The sequence below is a fragment of the Phascolarctos cinereus genome, unplaced genomic scaffold (genome assembly GCF_003287225.1).
Source record: "Phascolarctos cinereus isolate Bilbo 61053 unplaced genomic scaffold, phaCin_HiC Scaffold_7;HRSCAF=346, whole genome shotgun sequence".
NCBI classification, from domain to species: Eukaryota; Metazoa; Chordata; class Mammalia; order Diprotodontia; family Phascolarctidae; genus Phascolarctos; species Phascolarctos cinereus.
Window position 1 is genome coordinate 13,124,109 of NW_027556180.1, and position 25,750 is coordinate 13,149,858.

Here is a 25,750-nt window from a genome sequence, read left to right on the forward strand (position 1 = left end):
TAATTATTTCAGTGACACTCTTGTATTTAGTAAGAATGTCTGGCGTTTCTTTCTTTAGGAATGTAAGCAAGCAGCCAAGCCCATGACTTTTCATATCCCTATGTCTCCTCCCCTCCTACTTCTGGAAGACACATCCTTTGCTTTTCTCTTGGGGTTTTTTTTCCCCTTCATTTTTTGCAGATCACTATTTTTTCCTCTTGACTTGATGGGTTTCTCTTCATACCCCTTAGAAATCAATAATCCCAGCCTGATGAACTGATTCCTCACTGTTGTCTTTGTCAGGGTCATTTCAGAGAGTTTACTTAATTCCAACTTTGGTAAATGGCCTGCTATTAGAAATAGAATAGTAATGATGTGTGTGTGTGTGTGTGTGTGTGTGTGTGTGTGTGTGTGTGTGTTTTCGCCCAGAGTTTTGGAGAGAGTGAGGATGGGAAGAGATTTCTGGTTTTACTGGGCTCTCCTAAGAGTAACCCAGAGTTACTCACTATTGGAACTCAGAGTGGGAGCCCTGGTTGCCAGTCAAGCCGGGACTTGAATCATTGAGTTCTGCTTTCTCCCATTGTTCATCCCATTGATTATTGCCTGTTCTGTTGTGCTGTGTATTGATCTGATATGTCTTAAATAACTGAACTATATCTTTTTATCATTAAGGAGGCTCAAAGTGCTCATAGATAGAGCTTTCTTGCACTTTTAATCGAGTTAGTTATGTCAGCCTTTTGGCACATTGCAGAGCAATTCGAGGAGAGGAGTCAGTGTGGAGAACTCCTTCATGGGGGATGGGACGCTCTGTCAAATGTGTCTCTGAAGTTTAGGTAGCAGCCAAGAGCAATGTAGCGAGACCTTCCTGGATGGAAGCAGGTAGTTGGTATTTAGGCGGCAGTAAAGTCAAACCTGGGGTTTTTGCCATCTTTCCACAGCCAGATCCAAGAAAGTAAGTCCCTTTAGCTTCCTTCTCGGCAATTAAGAATAATGTCCTTTCTTTTAGAGGGGTTGTCATATCAAAGTTGCCCAATTTATTTTCCACTCTGTGACTGGATGTTGCAGAAATAACAAAATTGCTATAGAAGAGGTAGATGAGGTGAAGCTAAGAAGAGGGAAAGTAAGAAATGGGGACTGAATAGATTTATTTTCTCCTTTGCTTTCTTTTAGCTCTTTGCAAAAATTGGTAGGCAGGAGCTTGTCATGGTCTTTTGTAGACAGATGATTGATCTCTTGCCCTTAAATAGATCATATTTTTCCTTTAATTGTTAGCCACTCATCCATTCTATGAAGATAAAAACAAATTCTCTTTGGAATGAGCTCATGGTCCAGCGGTCCTCATAATGAATGCTAACATATGTCTCATCAGCCTCATGGCTCCCACCTGGAAGTTTTTATTTCTCATAAGCTACATAGTGGGAGCCAAAGAAGTGGCTTTAAGTTAAGGGAAAGTTTTCCAGCCAACACAGATAACATCAGTGCTTTAAACAAAATAATAAAGATAAAACAATAAAATTTCATTAGTCAGTGGTGGTAAAGGGAAAGTAGGGAAAGTGTTGAAATATCATTAATGAAAATGTAAACAACAGGCATCATAACAGTTTCATTTACCACAAAGTGCTGACAAAATTTAGAGAGGAGTCTTTTTTGGTGACTGTAAGGCATTTATGGTTTTTTTTTTAAAAACTGTATTTCTTTCAAAAATCCAATAATTAAGAAATTCAGTTGATTTTTATTTCTTGATGGACTGATTTATTTTGTCCTGTGTATCCCTAGCACCATATTTGCTTAACACATAGTAGGAACTTAATAAATGTTTGTTAAGTTAAATTCATATAGAATTGAATGAAGCTCAATATCTTTTCCCCACATAACTACCTTAACTGCTCTTCATTAATTTTTTTCTTTAATACTTTGGCAATGAAAATGTGATCCAGGATTTGAGGTGACTTAATTTAGACCATCTTTTAGGGACTCTTTTTCGATAGTAAAAAGTAGAGACAATGGATGGATGAATGAATGGATGAAAAATAATGTATTAAGGGCTTCTGAATGCGCTGAGCTTAGAGGATCCATTTTTTCTTTAAATGATATGGTCCCTGCTCCCCAGTAGTTGACATGGAAAGACAACAAATGTGGGCGAGTGGTGGCACAAAAAAAGGAATCGGATGAGTCATAGGAATAACGAGTTGTCTGTAGGGTAGCCATTTGACCATTCCCTTTCCAAAATCAATATTTTTTTTGATTTGATTTCTGTGCCCAGAAGAGGTGGAACATGGTGAGCTATGTCCATCATGGCAGGACAGATGGCAACATGCCTGAGGAATGTAATGTATAATTTGGCCTTGGGTTGACTAGATATAGTAGGCTATAGTCACCATTGAAAATTGTTCTGGCTCAGGAGGAAGTTTCCAAGCTGAGTAGATTAATTTTCATTGGAACTGTTCTTAGATATTGGAGGTCTGGTGAGTATGGTTAGGGAGGTGGGGTAAAACATGACAACAGTGATGGGGAAATGGCAAGACAGTCTTTGTGGATGGATAGATGGGATGTGAACCATAAGATGAAGAGTTAGTGGGAATCTCCATTTTGAAAATGTGGCAGCTCAGTGTTTAAATTACAGGGTACGTGAGGGACCGCATTAATGGAACCAGTCTTCTGGCATGGCCATTAGAACAGAACCTTTCGTGTGTAAGGTAATCACAGAAACATTATCTCCTCAAAAGCATCTCCTGCGTTTTCAGCCAGTGAGTCAACAATATTTATTGAGTGACCAGTTTATAAAGAACCCCCTCCCAAGTCCTATCAAGAAAGCGATCTAGGGGCAGCTAGGTGGTGCAGTGGATAGAGCACTGGCCCTGGATTCAGGAGGACCTGAGTTCAAATCTGGCCTCAGACATATAACACTTACTAGCTGTGTGACCCTGGGCAAGTCAGTAACCCCATTGCCTAGCCAAAAAAAAAAAAGAAAGAAAAAAGAAAGAAAGCAATCTAAAGATTTAGAAGATTCTCGTCCGCATTACTTTGCAAAAAGGTCTTTTTAGACTTGAATTCTTTGATTTTTCAAAAAATGTTGCTCTTTTTTTCTCCTTGAATTTCCAGTTCCAACTGTTGTTAGAGCATCATTTAGGAAGCTTCCTGAGTCACAAACCCTCATGTACTACTAGTGTAGGATGAAGTTCTTCACAGCACTAACACGGAAACGAACGACTCTTCCACTGGCATAGTCGTTTTTGTAAATATGCATAGCGAAGATAGGACAGCTTTCTACCTTTTACCCCAGGACCTCTTAAGCAAAAAGAGCTTTTCTCTCTAAGAGCACTTTTGGGATATTTTTATACTTTAAAAAAGCACCTTCATGTTCATTAATAACAAAATGCTTCTTTCCATCTTTTGCATTCCTTCTATTCTGTTCACATTTCCACTTTGTCTCTTAATTATAAGAAACCAGCTGCTGTATAGGTCAAAAATATGCCATTATATTTTAGTCAGTCAAAGACATTATCTTGAGAATGCTTAACTCTTAAAGCACAACTACTATATAAAGTACATTTGAGATTGTGTCTTTTTAAAAGAAACTTTTAATATGTGATCCATCAAAAGATTGCATAGAGTGCTAGTTGAACAATCTCAAGTTATAAAGCTGATATCAGATGCTATGAAAACATCTTACATTTGAGGGTTTGGGTGGACCTTTCACATAATTTGACTCATTTGATCCTCATAAAATTTTTATAATTTAAATTTTTTGTATAAGTATTTTTGTCACACACATGCAGACGCCGACAACTACGTTTGCTTAGTATTTGTAAGTGGCGTCTTTCAGTTTTTGAATTCTAAAGGTCAGACATATGAAACTCCTCTTGCAGCAAAATGATACACTTTGGGGGATGCCCCAATAAAGTGGTGTCAGAACTGTCAGCTTATTCTGTGGATTTTTATTTATAAACCATTGATCCATAAAATAATACCAGAAGCATGAAGTACATTGACCTTAGGAGATGAGGAACAGGTTGTTATATTATTCTAGGAAACAGGAAGGCTTGACAGGCAACCTTTGCCTGCAGGATCTTTTGCTTTCATGGCCGACTCAAACAATTTTCCAGCTTGTTTAACAGTACAAAGGAAAGGGCTTCTAAGGAAGTCATTCTCACTATTAGCTGAAAAATATTTTTTTAGGAACACTTGTATAGGAAAACAAGTCACTTGGAGGAGAAAATGATTAGTCATAATGATTCTGAAAGGCTGTTAACTCCATAGGCAAATTTCTAAAACAGTATTCTCATATATCTCATAGTTCTGTGGAACATCTTCAGGTGGTAAGAAATTCTCCAATTCATTCAGCTCTTGAAGCAAAAGCCTTTTAGATTTCCTTTTCTCAAGCTTTGTTTTATTCTGGCAGAAGAAATTCCAGAGGATACCAAGGGTAATAATCCTCCAGGTGGTAATATTCAGATTTCTAGGAGAGCAGGTAAAGGTTACCTTTACTTGAACATGTGCTTTGAAGCCTAATTTGAATTAAAAGAATGTGTGGGATTGACTCAAAATCATTGGTGGTTTTTCATCACTCCAATTCAAACTGGCATGAAAAGATCCATCGCCCAGTAGGTCTTACTCATTCCATGACCCAGTGCTTAGGGTACATATTCGTGATGGCTTTGACCCCTTGGCTTATCCTCATTATCCAAATCTTTGAAGGAACGGGCTGGGAATCTCCTTTCTAAGCCATGACTAGCTCCTGTGTCAGTCAGAATTATGGAAGCAAGATCAATATTCAATTTCTTAAAAAAAAGACTATGTTTCGAACATCCACCTATTGATGCTAGGAGGATTGAATTAACCTAATAAGACGAAATTTAAGAGTAATAAATGTCGAAGTCCTACAATTAGTCTCCGGAAGAATCCTTCACAACTACTACATCTTGAAGAAGAAGTAGATTGATTGTAAAGCTCTGGGGGGCTTAGTGCATCGCAAACTCAGTAGGTATCAAAAGTCTGATGTGGCAGCTAGGTTTGGGTAGTGTATGAAAATCATTAAAAAACCTTAAAATGTCTGCTATTTACCTTAGTGTTTGGAAAGCTGACATGATTTTAGGCTGTATTGAAAGAGTTACAATGTCCTAAATGGGAGTGGTCATAGATATTTTATTCTTTGCCCCCAGTCACATCACCTTTTGAATATATATGTGTATGTGCATGCATATATTTACATAAATATACATATGTGTGTACATATGTTTGTATGTTTATGTGTATACGTCAACTTTGAGTGCCGAGTGTTAAGAGAGACGTGAAGAAATTGAGAGAACACCAGAATGCAAGAAAACTGGAGACCAAGTCATGTGAACATGGCTCAGGGACCTAGGGAAAATTCTAGATTTACCACCAAGAAGACTTGTGTAAGGCATGTCTGCTGTCTTTAAGTGTTTGAAGAGCTGTCTGGAGGAGGCAGGGTTAGCCTTGTTCTTGATTGGCCCCCAGAGGGCAGTATAAGAGGCTGTAAGTTCAAGCTGCAGGGAGACAGATATTGTCTTGATGTAGGGAAAATCATATTAATATTTAGACTTGTCAGAAAATGCCAACGGCTTCAGGAGGTGATGAATTCTCTCTCATTGGAAGTCATCAAGTTGAGGCTCTATAATCATATTTTCAGGATGTTGCAGAATCGAGAGTTTCTATTCGTGTAAAAATTATACTAGGTGATATCGGAGGCCCCTTCCAACTTTCATTTTCTGTGATTTATATTTAACTCATTCTAGTATTGAGTGATACTGCTAATATTTGATTTCCCTGGCAATTTTAAGAATTGCCAAGGGGACTGCTCTTTTCATTTTTGAGAGGTGGAACATTTTCATTAGTTTCCAAGTTGGCCAGTAACATTTTCTTGAGTCATAGTTGTAGACACTGGGAGATGCAATGGCCCTTTGCAATCATCTTGTCCAGTGCCCTCAGAGGAAACTGAAGTCTAGGCAAGTTCAGTTACATGTCCTGAGGTCACTCCTTTTTGCTTTGATTGTGAGATGCCTTTTCTTCATTGATAAGATGAGAGAATTGGTCCAGATGATCTCTGAAATCCTGTATTTAAATCTCCATTAGTTTGTCCCCTGAGATCTACTTAAGAAATATAATTGTAGGAGTCTGTAGTGTAAAGTATTCCACTTCTCTTTTGAACTTAGCCCTGTTAATAATGAATATTTAGTGAATGTCCTGATTGGCTGAATTGAGTGATTGTTTTCCTTAAAACCAAGGTCCAACCCAGCTTCTCTGGTGTTCTTTCTTTGCAATCTTTTGCTCTAGTTATCAGCGGGAAATGATCAAATTGGGGTCACTCCACTGATACCTGTTGTCACCTTCCAGAAGAGTTAGTGAGGCACTGACATCTTTTAGCCAGCCAAAAGGAATATTAAGAGATCACAAAACCCTGAAAATGCATTGAAAAACATGATGGACAGCTCAACTCATAGAATCACTGAGCTTGAAGGGCCCTTTGAAGCTGTCTAGTCTCAATGCCTAGGTAGTAGCTCGGTACAGTAACCAGAGCACTGGACTTGGACTCAGGAAGGCCTGGGTTCTGATCCTGCCTCAGATACCTAATAGCTGTTTGCTCCTGGGAAAGTCACTTACTTAGCCTCACTCTGTGTGACATTTTCCTCGTCTTCAAACTGAGAGTTGGACTAGAGAGTCTGTAGGGCCCCTTCTAGCTCTTAAGCTAGGCATTCTCATTTTAAAGAGTAGGATGCTGACGCCTAGGGAAAGCGACTTGCCCAAAGCTGCACAGAAAGGCAGTATCAGAGTCCCTTGTTTCCTAATTCAGCGCTCACTCAATTGATTGAACACTAAGATGCACTCGATGGTATGTTGTGCAGAATGTAGTTTACTTGCTCAACCTGATAACTGAGGCCAGAACCTACAGGCTTTTCAATTGACCCTCAGAAATGCCTCTTGTCATGTAATAAATATAATGGGGAACTTTGGATCAGCACCACAGAGCTAATTATCAAAGGCTGTCTCGGGACTCCTTTTTCTTGGTCAGTTTGTTAGTTTTGGTGCAGATGCCCAGCTTCCTTAGTGTAGGGAAATCCCATTATGGGAAATCCTTGTACCTGTTGGAATCACCAGCAACTCATCTTTGAGTTCAGTGTTCAGTATTTGTAAAGATGGGAGAGCCCAGGTTTGGGACATCGAATGTGCTGTCAAGATGTGTTCAATGTGTTGATTAGTTTTTCTGAACTAATATTTTTTTTTCTTTTGTTTTTAAGGGATAGGTCCTTGGTTAGTAGTATGGTATATTTTCAAAAATTACAGTGACATAAAAAAGTGATTATACTAAAAGAAAAATTTATTGTCTTAGAGAATTGCCAGGGGTTTATCAAAGGTTAAGTGACTTACTTGCCTGTGGTCACATAGCTGGTTCATCAGAGGCAGGAACTGAACCCAGACCATGACTTTAAGCTTGGACTTCACTCCATTAGGACATGTTACCCCTCAGGTATTCTTAACAACACACAGATTTTATGACCTGTCTAGTCCAGTTAAATTCCTCTGACCGCATGGTGGCCTGTCTGACTTTATGTCTCTGGAGCACTGCCATATTTGGAATCCTACCATGGTGTGTGTGAGTGAGTTATCTCCTATGGGCAGCACATGCAAAATTTATCAATTGTTCTACCTTGATGGCTGCTCATAGTCAATGCCACATTAGAAAACAGCAAAATGATGTTTCCAGTGGCTTAATCCATTTTTATTTTGGTCAGGTCAGTGCTTTATTGGAGAAGCAGCTGGCTTTCACCAAGAGGGATATTCTTTTTTCTAGAGCATCATATAAGCAGATGATACTACCAGATAACAGTGTTTTTCAGGGCTTCTGCTGAGAATATGGAGAGGGATAATTAATTAGCCTTTGGTGTTTGTTATGAGAGGTAAGCTCTTGGGAGGTAGACAAAAACTGCAGTGATTGTATTTGTTATCATTAGAGTAGTAATAACCACAAGAAAAACAAGAGGAACTTGGGCTCTTCGTAGGGTATTTCCCTTCCCCCTTCCCCCATCACTGTTTTGTTTCTCAAATCTCAGCATATTCTGATTTCAATAACAATCTCAAGTTCGTCTCCATAAGTGGAATTGCTTCTGAAGTTGCTAAAACAAGTAATACCTAAAGCCTTGCCCTTGAGCTTAAAAAAAGAAAAAGCCAGATCAGAGATCTGGAAAACAAACCTCTGAGATTATGCAAAATACCACCTTCCTGTCATCACAGGTTAGTACTGGGGGCCTGAATAAGGCAATACCTAGTTGGGATCACAATTATCCACTCTGGATAGGACTATCTTCTGAGAGGATCAGACATTGAATGCTCTGATCTCATCACGTGCTGGAGCAGACTAATTACAGAGCTGGTAAGCAAGGTTCTGCCACTCACTTCAGCATTAAGAACCAGTGTTCAATGAGCCATCCTGGCTGATATCTGCCAACAGTTTGTAACAGCCTTCTGCTTCACGAGGAAATCGGGCTATTGCATTCCTTTTAAAATGTTCATGCTTTGTTAAGGTTGAAATGGATTTCCAAAGAAGAGAGGGATTTAGCAATAATCATGAAGAAACTGCTGGCTGGGTGAGCTCCCCTCAGGCCCGCAGTCACAGATATTATCATCGTGATCAATGAGCCTCATTGCAAGGAAAATCCCAGGAGCCTAAAGTGTCCCCACTAAGGAGCCCTTCACATCTTGTTTTGAATTGTTTTGCTGGAAGACCAGGAGTTCTATTTCACTGTCACCAAATCTTGCATATTAGGAAATAGTGACTGCAGATCTTTGGTAGAAAAAAGAGCGGATGCATCAGATGGGAGACTTGTCAGTGTTTGTTAGCCAGAGTGGGGAGGGAGCAGAGAAGTACGGACTTATTTATTGGGAAGTCATCTCTGTTTTCTCCCCATTATTGTAGATTCCTGGAAACTCTCTTAAGAAGTAGACCATTTTCCAGCAGGTCATTCTTCCTCTGAACAAAACATTATAACTGAGACTCATTCTTGAACCAAGACACAACAAATAAGTCACAGAGAGAAGCCAGCAGTGACAGCAGAGAATCAATAACACAGTCCCCTTTAATAAGCATGGAAAAAAGCCCCACCAAGTTCTTGGAACTGAGGCTTCAAAAACAAAGGAAAAAACAGTTCTTGTCCTCAGGGAGCTTACATTCAACAAGGGGGATTCAATGGCTATAAATGCCTAATCATAAAAGGGCGAAAATATGCACAAAAGCATTCAAAGTGAACACTGGGTCTCGTGAGCACATCGATTTAGTTGTAACAGGATTCAGAGAGGAGAAAAGGTTTTAAGGGGGGCTTCAGGAGGCCAGTTAAAAAAATAAGTTTGCCTTATAAAAGGCACCTTCACCTTGTATTACCATTAAATTTTCTTTCAAATTTGATATTAGGCACCATGGCATAGGGCTTGGGACCTGGACCTGTGATTTTTTTGGCACAGGAAACTTCTTGATGAAGAAACTCCCACTGGAATAGGGATATACTTTCTCTGCAATTTTTAGTCCAAGAGAGTTTGCCCAGAGCACTGACATGTTGTGACCTACCCATAGCCAGTATTTGTTAGAGGTAGAACTGAAATTCATGTCTCCCTGACTTTGAGGTCATCTCCCTTTTAACTAGTGAATGAAGGGTCCGGGCTGGAGTCAGGAAGACCCGAGTTCAAATACTGATTCAGCCACTTACTAGCTGTTTGACTCTGGGCAAATGATTTACCTTCCTACTACCTCATTTTCTTCATTTGTAAAATGAGGATAATAGTATCACTTTCCTCCTATGGTTGCTGGAACAATCCAAGAGCTGCTATTTATAAAGTGCTTAGCACAGCGCCTGGCACGTGGTAGATGTTGTATAAATCTTAGCTATTTGTTGTTATTATTATTATCAGTCGTCATCATTATCTTTACCATGATCATCATTAAGTGACTTGTTAGAGTTAGTGAGTGTCTGGGGCAGGATTCACACCCAGATCTTCCTGAGTCCAGATCCAGCGCCCTCTCCACTACGCCATGTTAACTTCCAGATGTCCACAAAGATGATTTCGCTTTGATTTATAGAATAAATTCACACTGTAGAGAAAAGGATCATGATGAATGTAGATATGATGATATGCAGCTATCAACCATGTCTCCTCCCAACCCCAACCCCAGCACCTGTTGGCTGTATACTTGTGGATTTCAGCCCAAGAGAACCTCTCTTAGTAGAATATCAACTTCAAAGCGACTTGTTTCATTTGGACACACGTGTGTGTGTTTGTTGGAGACGTTGCCATTTCTTCCAAGTCACATGCTCCTCATGAGTCAGCCTTTACTTGGTAACTAGGGCAGGGAGCAACAGTGGTGATAGTGCAAGGTGTATCTGAGTGGCCATGGCCCTGAGCAACATTCAGAGGAGGGGAAAAGTTACTGGTGGGGCTCTACCCACTATCTTCTCCCTTCCTTGGGTTTTAACTCCTTCAGCCCCACACCTGTGGAAGGAAGCTACTACTTAAAATGCTTTGAAATATTTTGGTTCAGGACTTTGAGAGGTTTGAGTGATAAGGTGGGATGTGTATCAAACCAGATGGAGATGTCAATAATTCTCAATTCCCCATCAGTTTTTATAGTGAAAGTTTTTGGCCTTGCTATTTCCTTTCCTTTTTTTAAACAGTATATTTTGAAAGTATTTTGTTGACTGAGAGAGTGTACCTTAGCTCCGCTACTGCTTTCAATTTCTCCAGTGTGGGATTTAAGTCCCACGGGGTAACTAGATTACTTTACTAATAGTTTGTTAATTGTAAAAAGAAAATAAAAAGAATATCACTCTTGAAATGACACCATTGACCCTGGAGAAAGGATGGGTTTTCTTTTGTAATTGCCAGTTCACAACCATTTCTTCATCTCTCTTGTCAGTTTAGTTCCCTTCAGTTCAACCAATGTCATTAAGTGACTAATGTATACACACCCCTGTGCTCTAGCATGGGCATTTTTAAGTGCCCAGGGAGATATCAGGTTTAGAAAACAGGTCCCTGCCTTCTTTGTCTAGGAAGAAATAAGTTTGCATCAATAACAGTAATTAAAAAAAAATAGGTGATAAATGTGCTTATGTGTGCCAAGTCATCTCTGTGCCCAGAGAGATCAGGGAAGGCATCCTGGAAGAAGTGGCATGACAGCTTGTGGTATTGTTGAGAGTATTTGAGTAGGAGTCAGAGGACCTAGGTTCTAATCCTGACTCTGTTATTTGTTAGCAGTGTGACCTTGGAAAAGTCACTATCCTAGCACAGAATTGCCTAGAATTTTAGGGTATGGAAAGACCCTTCAGTGGCCATCCCATCCACAGAAGACATGTCTGAGGAGTAGTGGTCCAGCTTTTCCCGAATGATCTTCACTGAGGACAAAACATACTTTTCCCTGAAGGAGACTATTCCACTTTTAGACAACTCTGATTGTTAGAGTTTTTCCTTATATCAAGCCTAGACTTTCTTTTTGGCAAGCCACAAATCCCTGTCCTGCCCTTTGAGGGAAAACAGAACAAGTGTTTTCCCTTTTCCATGAGACAACCCTTTAGATACTTGAATACAGATCTCATGTTCCTTGTGCTATGTTGCTTGGCCTGAGTTTTCTCATTTGTAAAATGGAGAGGTTGGGTAAGATAATTTCTAAAGATGCTTAAATATGTAGCTCTATCACCCTATTTGTATGAACTCATAGTCTTTCAGACAAGATATTGAATGAACGAAGAATTGTCACATCAAACCAGACCAATTGTACATCCAATATAGTACCATATTTTGCATTAACGCCATGGATGTGTTAGGGTTTCTTTTTTCCCCTCAGAAGCCATGCTTTTACTCCCAGATATCATCTTCAAAAATTGAAGGATCTGCTTCCAGCTTTCAAAACCCTTTTCCCTAGTAAAATGTTGGTGTTTAGAAATAGAAGAAGCTAGGGCCCAGGAAGATTAAACAATTTTCCCGTGATCACACACCTGTATGTTTAAGTAAGCTTTCTGGCTCCAAATCCAAAGCTCTTCTTAGTAGGTTACCAGCAAAGACTCGTTAACGTATTTCTGGCGTGATATTTAGCAAAAGAGGAAGTCCATTTTTCCTTAGAAGAATTAAGAGGAAGAGAGGATAGTGGGGGAAGCCCTACCTCTAACCAAGTCTTTAAAAAAAATCAACCAGCCTTGATCCAAAAATGTTACATTATTTTAATATAAGCAAATAATCTGCAATCATTTTGACTTTCAATTTTATGAAAAGTGACTGAGTTTCTTTCAAAAGGAAATAGGTGAGTAATAAGCATACTCCTATTTTTGCTGTTTTTCTTTTGATAAGTTTTGATCTTTCAATCTTCCCTATGACCCTTCTACCTAATTTCTCTGAGTTTACTGTGGATATATGAATGACTTTACTACTCTGGGACTTTCCTTTTTCTAAAAGACATCAGAAGATAATGGATGTGAAAGAATTTTGAATTCTTCCATAGAATGTTACTATGGAAACATAGGATGTTAATTCTTGAGATGGCTGTATTGCCTTGCACGATCATGATGTAAGTCACAAAATAACTGAATTAAATAGCAATTTTTTGCTCCTAAAATTATTTCTGAATTTTCCCCTTTTAAAACTATTTGAGTTTTTTATAGTCCTTTTATCCTCCAGGTTTAAATAAGAATTTAAAATACTCCCCAGGTTCTCTTGAAGAAAGTTGAAAGCAAAATTTGAAAACAGAGCAAACACCTTGAAATCAGAGCATATCACATAAAAGGTTGAGTATTATGTTGAAAAAAATGTTTGCACACATAAATTACATATTATTTCTAGAAGTCGATTTAACGTGCATTTCATCAAGTAAAAGTGGCATTGTAGGGAGAAAGGGGCCCAGGAATAAAGGCCTTTTATGTCTTCTCTCCTGGAGCTCCTTATCAGGGAATGGGAATGAAAATTGTGTTCTTATACTTGCAGCTTCTGACAGTCCCAGATTTTGGGCTCAATTTGACTTGTTGGTAACAAATTCATCCTTGAATCGTTCCAGTGGAAAGAAGGGGTGGTATTTTGACTTGGCCTGATTGTACACTCTTACAAAGTGCAAGAAGTCACCAAAAAAAAAAAGAGTGCAAGAAGTGAACCAAAAAAAGTTTGCAAATAAACACTGTCTGTTTTCAAATGCTGAAAATAGAAAAAAGTAACATGAATGAGGTAGAAGGAAAATTCCTGAAGAAGATGCTGAAAAGTCAGTATTCCTCAACCCCATGAGAACACTGGGGAGGAAAATCTGACAGAGTGGAATAACAGGAAGATTAGTCACTTCTGGAAGGCCAGAAACAAAAAAAAAAAGGAAGAAGTATTTAAAACAGGAATGTGGAATTGGAAGTGTGAGTGCAGAAAGAAAGAAATGAGCTAAGAGGGCGAGGAGCTGCCCAAGCCTAAAAACAGAATGTGACTGACCAGATAAAATAGCCAAATAGAAAGTTTATGGAAGGAATAGATAGAAAGAAAAGTAGAGGGAGCCTGTCATGGTGGATTAAGAAGGGCCTGAAAAAATAAAGGACTGGCTCACACGCATTAACCCCATGGACTTGACTTGAGTGAAAACTGTTAAAACATGGAAAAGTGAAAAGTATTTCCCTCAAAACAAATTAAACTTTGAAACAGTTATATATGTTGGAAAATAAAATAAGTGACTCAAACATCTTGAACTAGATGTGAAGCATGTTGGGATTGAAAATTATGAGTCATGCCTTTTCCTTTTGACTAAAGAGAGCAACTCATCTTCCTCCCCCCTCCTTCACCCTCCACTCCCACTTCAATTTTAATGAGTATTTCTGCAAATACGATCGTTTCCCTGTAGGCAATTCATAGAAAACATGTAAGAAAAAAATCCCTAAGTATTCTGGCAAAATAGCAATGGAATTGCATTTGCTGTTCCCCCCTCCCCATCTCTTTGTTTTGTTTTATTTTCCTTGGCAAGGTCATTGGGGATTTTTACTAAGCAAAAAATGTATGGCCCTTGTGGTATGACCCACAATATATAGCGATATAAGAGGCAGGTTGGTATAGTGGAGAGAGGGCTGGGTTCAAGTCTTACTACTTACATGTACTAGCTGTGTGTTCTTGAGTAAGTCACTTATCTGAGAATGTCACAGGCTACTTTCTGAAACTATCAGTTGCAGAAGAGTTATCTATGTGTTTTTGTGGATGGAGTTGCTACATGAGAAATTGCTAAAAATCATCTATTCCAGCTAATGGTATAAATCCTGGATCATCGGATCACGGATTTAGAGCTGCAAGACTTGGGAGGCCTTCTAGGTCAACCTCCCATTTTTGAGATGAGGAAACTGAGGCCCAGAGAAGATCGATAACTCACTCAAGGTCACAGAGGTAACGGACCAGAAGGTCCGCCCTCTCCCTCCCAAATGTAGGAGCCCTTCCTCTGGGCCACAGTATTTGAGGAGGTCCAAATATGGGGGCTCTTGATTTTCCTTCTCTTTATTAAAAAAAGAGAGAGATTTGAGGCTCTGGTCACATCTCTAACAGAAGTAATAAATAGGAGACATTTCCTTTCTGGTGCACACTTCTAGAGTGGGATTAACAGCTCCATATGTACATGAAACTGGCCACTTCAGGGTAAAGAACTCTTAAAATTGAACCGAACCATCTTGTTTGCTTCTATCTATATCTACTTTGCTTATCACACGGGCTGGCTGAGAGGCTGCATGGTGAATCCTCAGAAAGTGCTTTTTAAAAATCTCTTTCCATCTATCCTGTCTATCTGTCTGTCTGTCTCTGTATCTATCTATCTATCCTGTCCTGTCATTGATTCTGTCTATCCTGTGCTATTATCATCTATTTATTTATCTGCCTACTTGTCTTTCCATCTATCATCTATCCATCTATTCCAACCGCTCTTTACTCAAGCCTAAGGGGGTTGTGACTTGCCCAAGTTCTCATAGGTATTATGTGTTCTAGATGGGATTTGAACTTGTGTCCTTGAGCCTAGAGTCTCTACTTTCCCCATGTTCTTGTTGTAGTTCAGTCATTTCACTTTTGTCTGACTCTTTGTAACCCCATTTGGGGTTTTCTTGGCAAAGATACAACAGTAGTTTTCCATTTCCTTCTCCAGGTCATTTTACAGTTGAGGCAACTGAGGCAAACAGGGTTGAATGACTTGCCCAGGGTCACGCAGCTAGTAAATGTCTGAGGCTGGAGTTGAACTGAGGAGAAGTCTTCCTGGCCTGGCAGTGCACTCTGTGCACTGTACCACTTAGCTGTCCCATCATACCACGTTGGAGAGCAGCACTGAGTAGAACCAGGGAGTTGCCAAGTGCCCTGAGGATAATGAGCTGAAGAAGTCATTGCACGCCTTTCCCTCTCAGGAACTGGGGGCGTTAGAACTTCTGTCTAACATGGTTCTTCCTGGCTGCATTCAAGGGGCCCCAGGTGAAATGCAGTTGGCAGGAGTCTATGTCCATCGGGCAGAGAAGGTCTTCTTACTGTGGTCCTCCTCCTCCGAGGCTGCAGGGGCGTAGCTTTTACTGGCAGCTCGATAATAACATCCTCTTTCAAGAAATAGTTTCTCAGAATGTTGTTGATGGGCCTCCCCATTACTGATGCCTCTTGCTATTGACCAGGCCCAGACTAAGGCCCTTCGCTACCAGAGACAGACAGAGGAGCAAAATCAGCTGCTTTTTATGAACTTGGACTACTCAACCAAGTGGGTTGAGCTTCTCTCTTACAGCATCCTTTCTTAAGGATATACTTTTCCTTAAGAAAACAGCCTGTTCTTTTTGGGGATTTCTGAGTAATTTTGCTTTAATTCAGCATTTGGAGTAGGATGGGAGATCATTTGGCCTTTCAGCTAGGTCCTCTGGCTAGCATTTTGTAGCGACTTCACGAAAAGCATCAGAGGCAGAAGAGAAGGCAGAAAGTTTTCATGGGAAGAGTACTAGCTTTGGAGTCAGGAGAGAATTGAGTTTGAATGCCACTGCCCTCACTAGCTTTGTGGGCATGAGGAAGATGCTCAGGATCTCTGATTCTCAGAGAATCCTGATAACAAGTTTTGTTATTGGTAAAATGGGAGTGTTAATCCCCATGTAATCTGCATTTCAGGTTGTTCTCAATGAGATAAAGCCCTCTGTAAATCTTAGGTCATTCTATAAATGCCAGGAATTGTACAAGATTGTCCAGAGCTTCTGTAAAACAACATCTATCATCTTCTTTCCATAAAGGTAATGAGTAATATATTCCACGTTCTTCTCGCTAACTCCAGGCCACTAGACATCTAAATTCAGCATCATTAGGTACATCTCTTAGGAATGCCCTATGACTTGTGGTTAGGTACGGATTCATTTCTTTGCACTTCAGTTCAGCTATGGGACTTCCAAACCTCAAGGCCAGCTTTAGGGATGTAGGTCAAATAGAGAAAACTCACAATGATTCCAGAAGGTTATTAGGCTCCCTTCCAAGTGAAAAAAGGTGAGTAAATTTTGGCATTATCCAAATGACTTGGAGTTTTGCCAAGGAGGTCTTAAATGGGCTTATTTTGCATTCTAACTAAAATCTCTTCGGCCTTTGGAGATGTTGAATCAAACTCACCGGAGAGTCTGTATAGCACCAGTGTCTCCAAACAGATATCTTCATCCCCAAAGTATCTCAATCTGTATGCTTTCTGTGTTTCTCCTAGGTCATATGAAACTCCCTTCTTAGCCTAAACAGTTAGGTGAAGTACTAGATAAGATATTAGACTTGGGGTCAGGAAGACTTGCTTTATAACTTAGCCTCAGAGACTTACTTTACTTTGTGAACCTGGCAGGGCAATTCACTTAATTTCTCTCAGCCTCAGTTTGCCCATCCAAACAGGGGGATAATGATAACCCCTCACAGAGTTGTTATGAGAATAAAATGAGATACTGTTTTTAAAACAAATATTAGCTGTGCTATTATTATTATTATTATTATTATTATTAGGGAAGGGACATTAGATTCTATATTAAATGTCCATTTAAGCATGTTTATTACAGCATTTTCTGAGATCCTCAGTGGTCTGGTTTTGTTTTGTGGGCATCCTGAAAGCTGGAAGCCCTGAGTACCCTTAACAAATGCAATTACAAAATCCAAGTGACCAGTTTACTGCAAGGCTGATGGGAGCGCCTTGGGGTCCCAGAACATGAATGGTAAGCATAGACTCATTGATATGGAAATGAATATTTTATTAACGCTGTAGTATGACTGATATCATTGCCATAGGGATTCTGTAGGGATTGTATGTAGGGATCATACAGGAAGAGGGCTGAAGGTTGCACTTGTGATTTCCCGGACATAATGAACTCCTGTATGAGCCAAGCCCCTCCATCTGTGTAGTTTGCCGCCTTCTCTGAAACAGTCTTGTCGTTGAGATTGGTCACTGGCACTAAGAGGTAAAGGATCGCATAATACTTTCCATTTACTTAGTCATTAAGCAAGTCAGCAGAGTTGCACCAATCATTTTGTTCAGACTGTCGCCCCGGGCTTGTTCTTTCACAATCAAGCTTAAACAAGTTTTCTTTTTTTTTTCTTTTTTTTTTTTTTTTTACAGCGAGTGAACGGGGTGGTTATGGGATGTCACATCCTTCTTTGGAGACTGAATACATGCTTCAACCCCTTTGTATACAACCAAATTTCCATTCCCTCCCACAAAAAGAAAAGTAGAAGGAGAAATTCTTTGAATGGTTTTACCAGATTTAAATTCTGAGTTATGCAAATTATTTGTCATTTAGGCAATCCTCAGCAAAGTCAACTCTGAGATAAAGGAAAAACAAGATCGGGATGCAAAGTAATATTGAAAACATGAGTGAATACATTTGCAACTGCATTGTCCTCAAAGTATATGGACCTAACTTTTTCTGTCGTGCTAATGAGGTGTCACATTCCTCTACCAAGGAGACAGGATTTCCTTGATATTGACATTCTTTCCCCAAAAACCTCTTGATTGGTGAAGTGATTATCTCGATTCCTGTCCAGTCCCCTTGTTCTCCGATCAATGGTTTAGGTTTAAATTTCTCCAGCGGTTTTTTGAACAAACATGCTTGTCTTTTTTTTTTTTAAATTTTTAGAAATACGTAATATCACATGGTGAGTCGAGACAATGCCTTCTTAAAAACTGTTACGTTTTGCTTTGTTTTCCCACCATATTCTTCTAGCTGCCCAATGAACTCAGTGCCATGGACAAAAGAAGTTTTAAATGGATAACATGAGGGTGGCAGCAAAATGTAGGAGCGAAGGAATCTTTGCCCAGTCCCTGTGTCCAAGTAAGATAACGATTCGGATGCTTGCTGCTAACCTATGTTCCAGGAGTGGTAAAAAATGGCAACAAATTGAACATTTGTATCAAGTGCTTCTTCACCACAAAGATAGAGTAGGCACAGTGCCCTGAGCAAAGTGCTACAAACAATGAATGTGGTATCATGGTTGCCTCAATGGAAAGGGCCTCTTCTTTTTTTTCCATTAATAGGAAGTTACCGTTCTTTCCACTTGCATGCCAAAAAAATCATGTTCTCCTTGCTGTTTCCTTCAAATAAGTGAAACTTAAAACGCTCAGAATTTTCCTAGTAACAGTGTTTTTTTATAGCAATGTACCTATCAGATTAACATGGGAACAGATTTCCAGCATGATCAGGGAAAGGGAAGCACCTGTTTGGGACTATTTTAGGAAATAGTACAAGAGAACATGTACAGTCTCTCTAGGTAAACAAGATTGCTTTGGCTAGCATCCTGCAAGGAGGTGGGTCTGGACAGTCTGCCCCAGCTACTGCTGCTGCTGCTGCTGCTTCTCCTTTTGCTGGCCAAGGGAAAGTGGCTGACTTGGCATATCCTTTACTCTTGGTACTGCAGCAGCCACTCAGGAGATGGGTTCAGGGGCACCTTCTGGATCCTTAACATGGCACCCTGGCGAGAGGAAGCCGTATCTTATATCTTGAAGATAAAGCATGGAGGTGGCTAAAGGATGCTGGTGAGTGAATCAGGTCTGTGATTGGGGAGTCAGCATGATAAGATGCTGATGGGTCAGGGCTTTCAAGTGGTGGCTTCAAAAAGGGACTAAAAAATAACTCATGATGTCTAGTCTTAGAGTAAAGAGATAATTTTGGTATATTTGACCATACCTCTATTATGCTTGTATAATATTACTCACAAATCAGTATCCTGTACAGCTCATGGTCAAGATGTTTGAGGGGTCTAGAAATGAAGGATGTTGTGTCAATGAATAGCTTCTACATGATAATTGTATTTTTTATTCACATGATTCAGAGAGACAATGAAACTATCTTGACTTCTTGTGAGGACAATTCTTTGGGGGGCAAAAGAGAAAGGTATCTTGCTTTTTTACCAATATCATAAATTATGTTGTTTTCAAGTAAGAAATAGGCACAATTCTGCTAAAGAAGCTCAGGAGAATTGATGGATAGGCTTAGTTGTTTTCAATTGAAGAAGAGTTTTCAAAGGAAATGGATGAAGTGCTTGAGATGGGTCATTGAAATGAGAAAGTGGGTTACTGTTTATTGTCAATCTTCTGGCTGGCTTATGTTGTTATTCAGATGTTCTTTTTGTTTGCTAATTAGCTGTATGCTTACTCAATTGTGGGCTATCTGTGTTGGCAGTATCATAAGATTTAACAATAAAGACATCTTCAAGATCATTTCCTATAATCCCATCACTTTAGAGACAAGGAAGCTGAAGCCTGGAGCAAAGTGACTTTTCCAAGTCAACCTGAGTTTTGAAGGTCTCTGGTTCCTGGCCCCTTGGTCCTTACCTCTACGTCATGCTCCATCTTGGACAATCGTGTCAGTTCTCCAGGCTTCAGTTTCCTAAGCTGTATGATAACGATCTCAGATGACCTCTTCTGGCTCTGGAATTCTATGATTTGGGACAAATTAATTAACCAACAAGCATTTATTAATCACCTATTCTTTGCTTACTGTGTTAGGGGCTGGATACACAGATACAAAGAGCGACACGGTCCCCAGTGCATTACATGTGCAATATACAAGCTACTTCATCGAGTGAGACCAAGTACAATTCCCATTCGTTCCCCAAAACATTTAGTCTATCAGTTGGGAGAGAAGAGAAATTAATGGAGATTCATGTGCTCCAGGATGCTAGAGTCTACGGAATTTTGTCGTCATTTTACTAAGATGTGCATTGATGAGAGCAGCCATTAGAAGGGACCTCTTGCTCCCCACGGCCACATAAGGCATCCCTGAAACCAACTCATTTTAAGGGTGGTTTTTAGACATTTGAAGAATCAGGATCGTATTTGTTGTTGCCTGGATTTCATTTAGTATCTCCACATGCATGTAAACCTTGTGGAAATTAATTTAATAGTAGCACATTGATCAGATAAGTATGCCAGGTATCTCTCTTTGTGAAATCAAGGGAAGCCATCCTTCAGATGCCATGTATATCGGGTGATTAGTTAATTAACCCATACTTTGCCACATAGTAATATTCTTCCTCCCCCCATCCCCAATCTGCTGCTCAGTATATTTTGCTGATTAAAGTGACTTTGTGATGTTTAATCAACATATAAGACTAGCATGGCCTATCTGAGAACAAACTTAGAAATTACTAGTTGGATTTGGTTAAAATCAAACAAGATCCCTGGTACTGAATAGCTAGTACTGTTCTTATCCAAAGTACCACCCATGAAAGAATCAATTGCAATATCTTTCATTTTTATATTTAATTTGGAACAATACCACAAAATAAACCTTTGGGTTTTAGGGAACATAAATCCAGAGAGAGGAGGGACCTAAAAGGTAAACTTGTCCAATTTCTTCATTTTATGGATGAGAAAACTATCTCAGAGATGTCAAATGATTTACCCATGGCCACCTAGAGAGTAGAGTAAATAATAGAGGATTTGAATTCAGAGCCATGCTTCTTCCCATTGTACCAGATCATCAGAATGTGTATTGCCTAATTAAAAAAAAAAAGATACAGTGAATAATTCAAAATTCTTTCCCTATTTGAAGTAATAGGTCATCCCTTAAAAGGCGTAGCATAATTGTTTTGCTTGCTTAGAATTTAATTGGTTCTCAGTGTCTTTCTGAATCCAATGGAGGTTTTGCCCTGAAAACTGCCTCTTCTGTAGACATAGTTTTACAAGGACAAAAGTATACAAGGTGGGTTCAAGAACCCAGCTCTTCCTAACTTTGAGGCCAACTCTCTATGGAAATGTACCAAATATTGAGGGCAATATTTGTCATGAGGACAAATGAGTGAGGTGTTTCAAACATGCATTGCCATCTTATTGTCTTATTGGGGGAGTGAACTTTTGAACAATAAAGAGGAGTTGAATGCACTAGGAAAACCAGACAATTGGCTAATTGAATTCCAAGTGAAATCATATCCTAAGATAGCAGAGTTGTTGATATGACTAATTCTTTCAAACATGTTGACTGTCTCTCTCTCCCTTTTCCTCTACTTTTTAACCTATTTCCCTCTGTCCTTCCACCCCTTTGTTTGGTGTTTCCTTCTCTGCAGAGCAGTCTCTCCTTCCCCATCTTTCTCTTCATTCCTCTCTATTGCTTCCTGTGGCCCTTTGCCCCTTAATCACCCCATAATGCAGAATTTAAAAATATTATAAACATTTTTATTTTTATTCAGTAAAGTTTGATTAGAAGGTTCTGATTTAGACCTGGAAGGGGTCCCAAAGGTCATCTAGCCCAACTACTTCATGCTTTTTGTGAGGGAACTGAGATGCAAAGCTGGACAATGGCTTATCCAAGGTCACAGTGGTAATAAGGAGCAGAGCTGGGATTTGAATCGAGCTCTGGGGCCTCCCGATCCAGCATTCTTTTGACTCCACATTTTTTCTTCCATTGTCTTCAGTATTGTTTATTTGACAAACCAACTGAGTCCACTTATTAAATGTTCCTCTCCTTCTTGCCTTCAACCCTGCTCCCACCCCTCAAACAAACTCAACTCAAATAATCTCTACTTCTGTAGGACAGAGACTTGCTGTGTTATCTCTCTTGATGAGGAGAACCCCTCTCCCAGCACTGGTGATCACCCTCTCTGCGATGTAAGGCCTCAGAGAGTTGCCCAGAGCACAGGATCACCCCTCGGTTTATGTCAAAGGTGGGACTTGAACCCAGGTCTTCCTGACTTTGAGGCCAACTCTACAACCTAGGCCATACCATTTTTCCCCCTCAACTCCCCTATAGTCTTTGTTGTCCATCTTGCTCCTTTTTTTCCTTAACAAAGAAAAAGTTACTCAGCCTTGTTATAAGTTTTGGAACTAGGAGTTTTTTCACTTGTTTCATATCTGTTCACTAAGTAAGTATGCTGTAAAGTTTATCTAAGTAAGTATGCTGTTATGTTTATTCTTGGCTGTGCAGCCATGAAGAAGCGGAAAAACAGCTGGAATTAGCAAAGGTCTGGGTTGGAATCCCACATTAGCTGTATGACCTTGGACAAGCCACTTCCTCAACCCTGTGCCTCAGTTTCCTTATCTGTTAAATGGGGAAAATAGGACTTGAACTTCCACCCTCCCGGGGTTGTTGTGAGGAAAGTGCTTTGTGAGCCTCTAAGCACTACGGATGTGTGAGTCATTGTTGTCATCAGGTTTTGACTTTAGCAAGGGAATCCTAGAACTGCTCATTTCCACAGCCTTCTTTGTTCTCTTCCTTTCAGCTGAAGTTTCCGGGCCGTAATTTTAAAACTCTGTAGCTCTCTTGACATGACAAGGCTCTTCTCCCTTTTCCAGGGTCTTTTCTGGTGGGCGGGTCCTTCTTTCCTTCTTCATTCCTTCTTAAGCCACTCCCGCCTTTTTGAGAGAAGGACATGTTCCTTCCCCTGCTGCCACTATTTGAGTTCCTGTGCTGGACGCTGGATGCTGAGATGCCCTTTACACCTGCTCAATTGTTCAGGCTTCCCAAGCTTTGGCTGTGGCTCAGTCCCCCTCCCTGTCCAAACCCCAAAGTCTTCCCAGGCTCCAATTCAGTGGTAGTAGCAGGTGTTGGAATGTGGCCACTCTCTTCCACCTTTTAAGACACTGGAAAGAAGAGAATGACTGTGTGACATAGGCATCTTCCAGGCACCAGGAATCTTCCTCAGAAGCTATGAAAAGGTAAGTTTGTTCTAGGGTTTGTGGGCAGTGATTAAGAGCCCTGGGGAGAGCATTCTCCAGCTCTGAAAGGATGTCTAACTGTCGTTTGTTGGAGATGGATAGCTGGAACATATTCTTTGGAATTTGGTACTGACCGATGGAGCCAGTGAAGCTCCTCATTGGTTTTTTCATGGGCTACACTATTTTTGACTCTTGGTACAGTTTCCACATTCTTCTTCTGTTCTTTGGGTCACAACAGAATTCAAACTTGGCTTTGGAAATAAAAAGAGATTGATGTCTTTTTCCCCTTCTAAGCCTGTCTTGTGGCATTCTTTGAATCCTCTTTTTGACATCTCTGCATTCAGCCTACTTAGAGGAGTCGTTGGAGTGGAGGATGAAGGAAGGAAGGAAGGAAGGAAGGAAGGAAGGAAGGAAGGAAGGAAGGAAGGAAGGAAGGAAGGAGGGAGGGTAGGTTACTTGATTATTTTCCCCTGTTGTATTTAACTTCTTTTTTCTTGATGTTGCTACAATGTGGCAAAACTTCAATTCTGATGGATATGGCGGTGGAATCTAAGTTCTGTCAATAGAGAAAGGTTTTGAGCACAACTGTGATGATATCCTGTCCTCCAGGGACAAGCCTAGTTCACTCTAGAGGGCCATGTCACCACATGGTATGTTCGAAGGTGAGGACTCTGCTTTAACCTGAGCTACTTGTTAAAGAAAACCAAACCACCAAATGAAATACTTCATCTAATAGAGTCAAGAGGGTATCCCAATACCTTTTGGTGGAATGTGCACCCATAACACTGAAGTCAGTTGGAGTATTTCATGTCTCATTGGATCCTAACCTGCTATTTAAATGAGCAGAATGAGTATTTCTAGCCCCATGTGCTGTAATCAGTCCATTTTTCTTAAGTCAAAGGTCTTGCGTCCGCTGCTTGGTAGTGCTAAGGAATGCTAAGGATTAATTATGTCTGATGAAAACTCAACATTCAACATAGGACTTGTATCTTACCATTTTCTGCTTCATTTAAATGGCCTGCGATATTGGAAACTCACTTTGGCTTTCTTCTGTTCTGTTCTGTTCTCTTCTCCACCCTTCCCTTCTCTTCTCTCTGTCTCTCTGTCTCTGACTCTGTCTCTCCCCCCTCATTTTCTTTCCCCTCTTCCTTGGTATGGTTTCGTCAATACATGTATAAATATGGAAGCTGGATGGAGGCCATCTTGAAAGTATTGCTGTTCCCTGGAGCAACATTAACATAAGCAACACAGTAGAGCCATCCACTCTGAATACCAGGCCTCGTGCCATTTATGAGTCACAACTCTTGTTTATGCTGGGAATAATCTGTGAAGTGGCATTAAGATACCTTCTTCCCCACTCTCATGGTGAGGTCAGGGGCAGTCAGACATTACCACTCATGCCGGTCAACTCATCTCTCTGCTCCTTGTTCTAAAAACAAACAAACGAAGAGTTTTATAGACAAATTCCTTGTTTGATTCCACTGTGTCAGGGATCAAGGTGTTACATTTAATGAGCAATTAAAGCACTTTGCTTTAAATGAACCAGGATGTAATTGAATTTTTAAGGCAGGAAAAGAAAACTTTTCCTAATTACTATGATTGAACAATGAAAACTCATGCCCTTGTCAGGATATTTACTGATTTTCTTGTTGATGTTCACACAGTGTTTTGTGTTGACCGATGGAATGAATCATCCTTCCATGGCCTCGATGGCAGTTGCAGGACCAAAATCAGTGTCCATTGGACTCTTCAGTATTAGAAGATGGAAAATAAGGTGGCAGCTTCTCTTTTTGAGCATCCACACTTGTTTCATTTTGTGTCATCCAGACGAGGGACAAAACAGTCTTCTCTTTTTTGAAATGTATTATTTCCTCAGAGGTGGAAGCTGTGTAGAATGAGCGCCTCTGCTCATACCCTCTGTTTCCAAGGGAATGATGCCAGTGGGGCTGATCTTTTTTTTTTCACCATTTGTGCATTTCAAAAAACAAAACAAAACAAAACAACAAATAAAACCCTTATGATTGATTTTGGAAAAAAATATATGATTTAGAAATCTCTTAAAAAATGCTAGAAAGATATTTAGGCACTTATTGAGACTTTTGAGTATGGTTTGCATTTTTGAGTGTTCCAATATTATTATTTCTTTGTAAATGTACTCTGCTAATTAGTATCATCACTTCATTTTATGTACAAACTCAGACCTAGGACAGAATAACTAATTGTTCAGAATAGAACAGGTAAATCTAATCTTAGCACAGTGAAATTGGAGCTAAAAAAAGATTCTTGCGGTTAACCTTCTCATTTTGTAGACAAAGAAAGGAGGGCCCTGGGAAGGAATGTGGCAGGCGGGAGACCCCAGCATTGAACCCAAGGCTTCTCCAAATCTAGTGATCTTTGACCAAGTCAAAATACCTCTTAGCTTGTGCCTGAAGTTCTGAAGACAGGCCTCATCATCTTTCACTGTGGGTTTTCATTTGCTTAAATACTTGGACGTACGAGTAGAAACGTCAGAGAAGTCGATCGATCGGGCCTGGCATTTCCTGAGGTTCTCTAGTACTGCTTTTTTTCTTGAAATTACCCAGAAAAAGCTACTAATTAAAACTATGCCCTAAGTAGCCGGCTCCCCCCTCCTCCCTCTTCTTCTACCCCTCC

At 40.0% G+C, this 25,750-nt stretch overlaps 1 protein-coding gene across 14 annotated transcripts in view; it reads left to right on the top strand.

Moving 5' to 3' along the window:
- The window catches only part of MBNL1 (muscleblind like splicing regulator 1), a 248,076-nt gene that overhangs the window by 94,208 nt on the left and 128,118 nt on the right, over positions 1 to 25,750 (top strand). For 2 of the 14 annotated variants that reach the window (XM_020988946.2, XM_020988945.2), the window contains exon 2: positions 18,862 to 18,979. The exons of 11 other annotated variants lie outside the window; for them this stretch is intronic. In XM_020988946.2, coding sequence (XP_020844605.1) covers positions 18,974 to 18,979 — 6 coding nt within the window. In that variant the 5' untranslated portion in view covers positions 18,862 to 18,973. Of the gene's footprint in view, positions 1 to 18,861; positions 18,980 to 22,364; positions 23,099 to 25,750 lie in introns of those variants that run through there. One more of the 14 variants, XM_078147509.1, reaches the window with a different exon arrangement.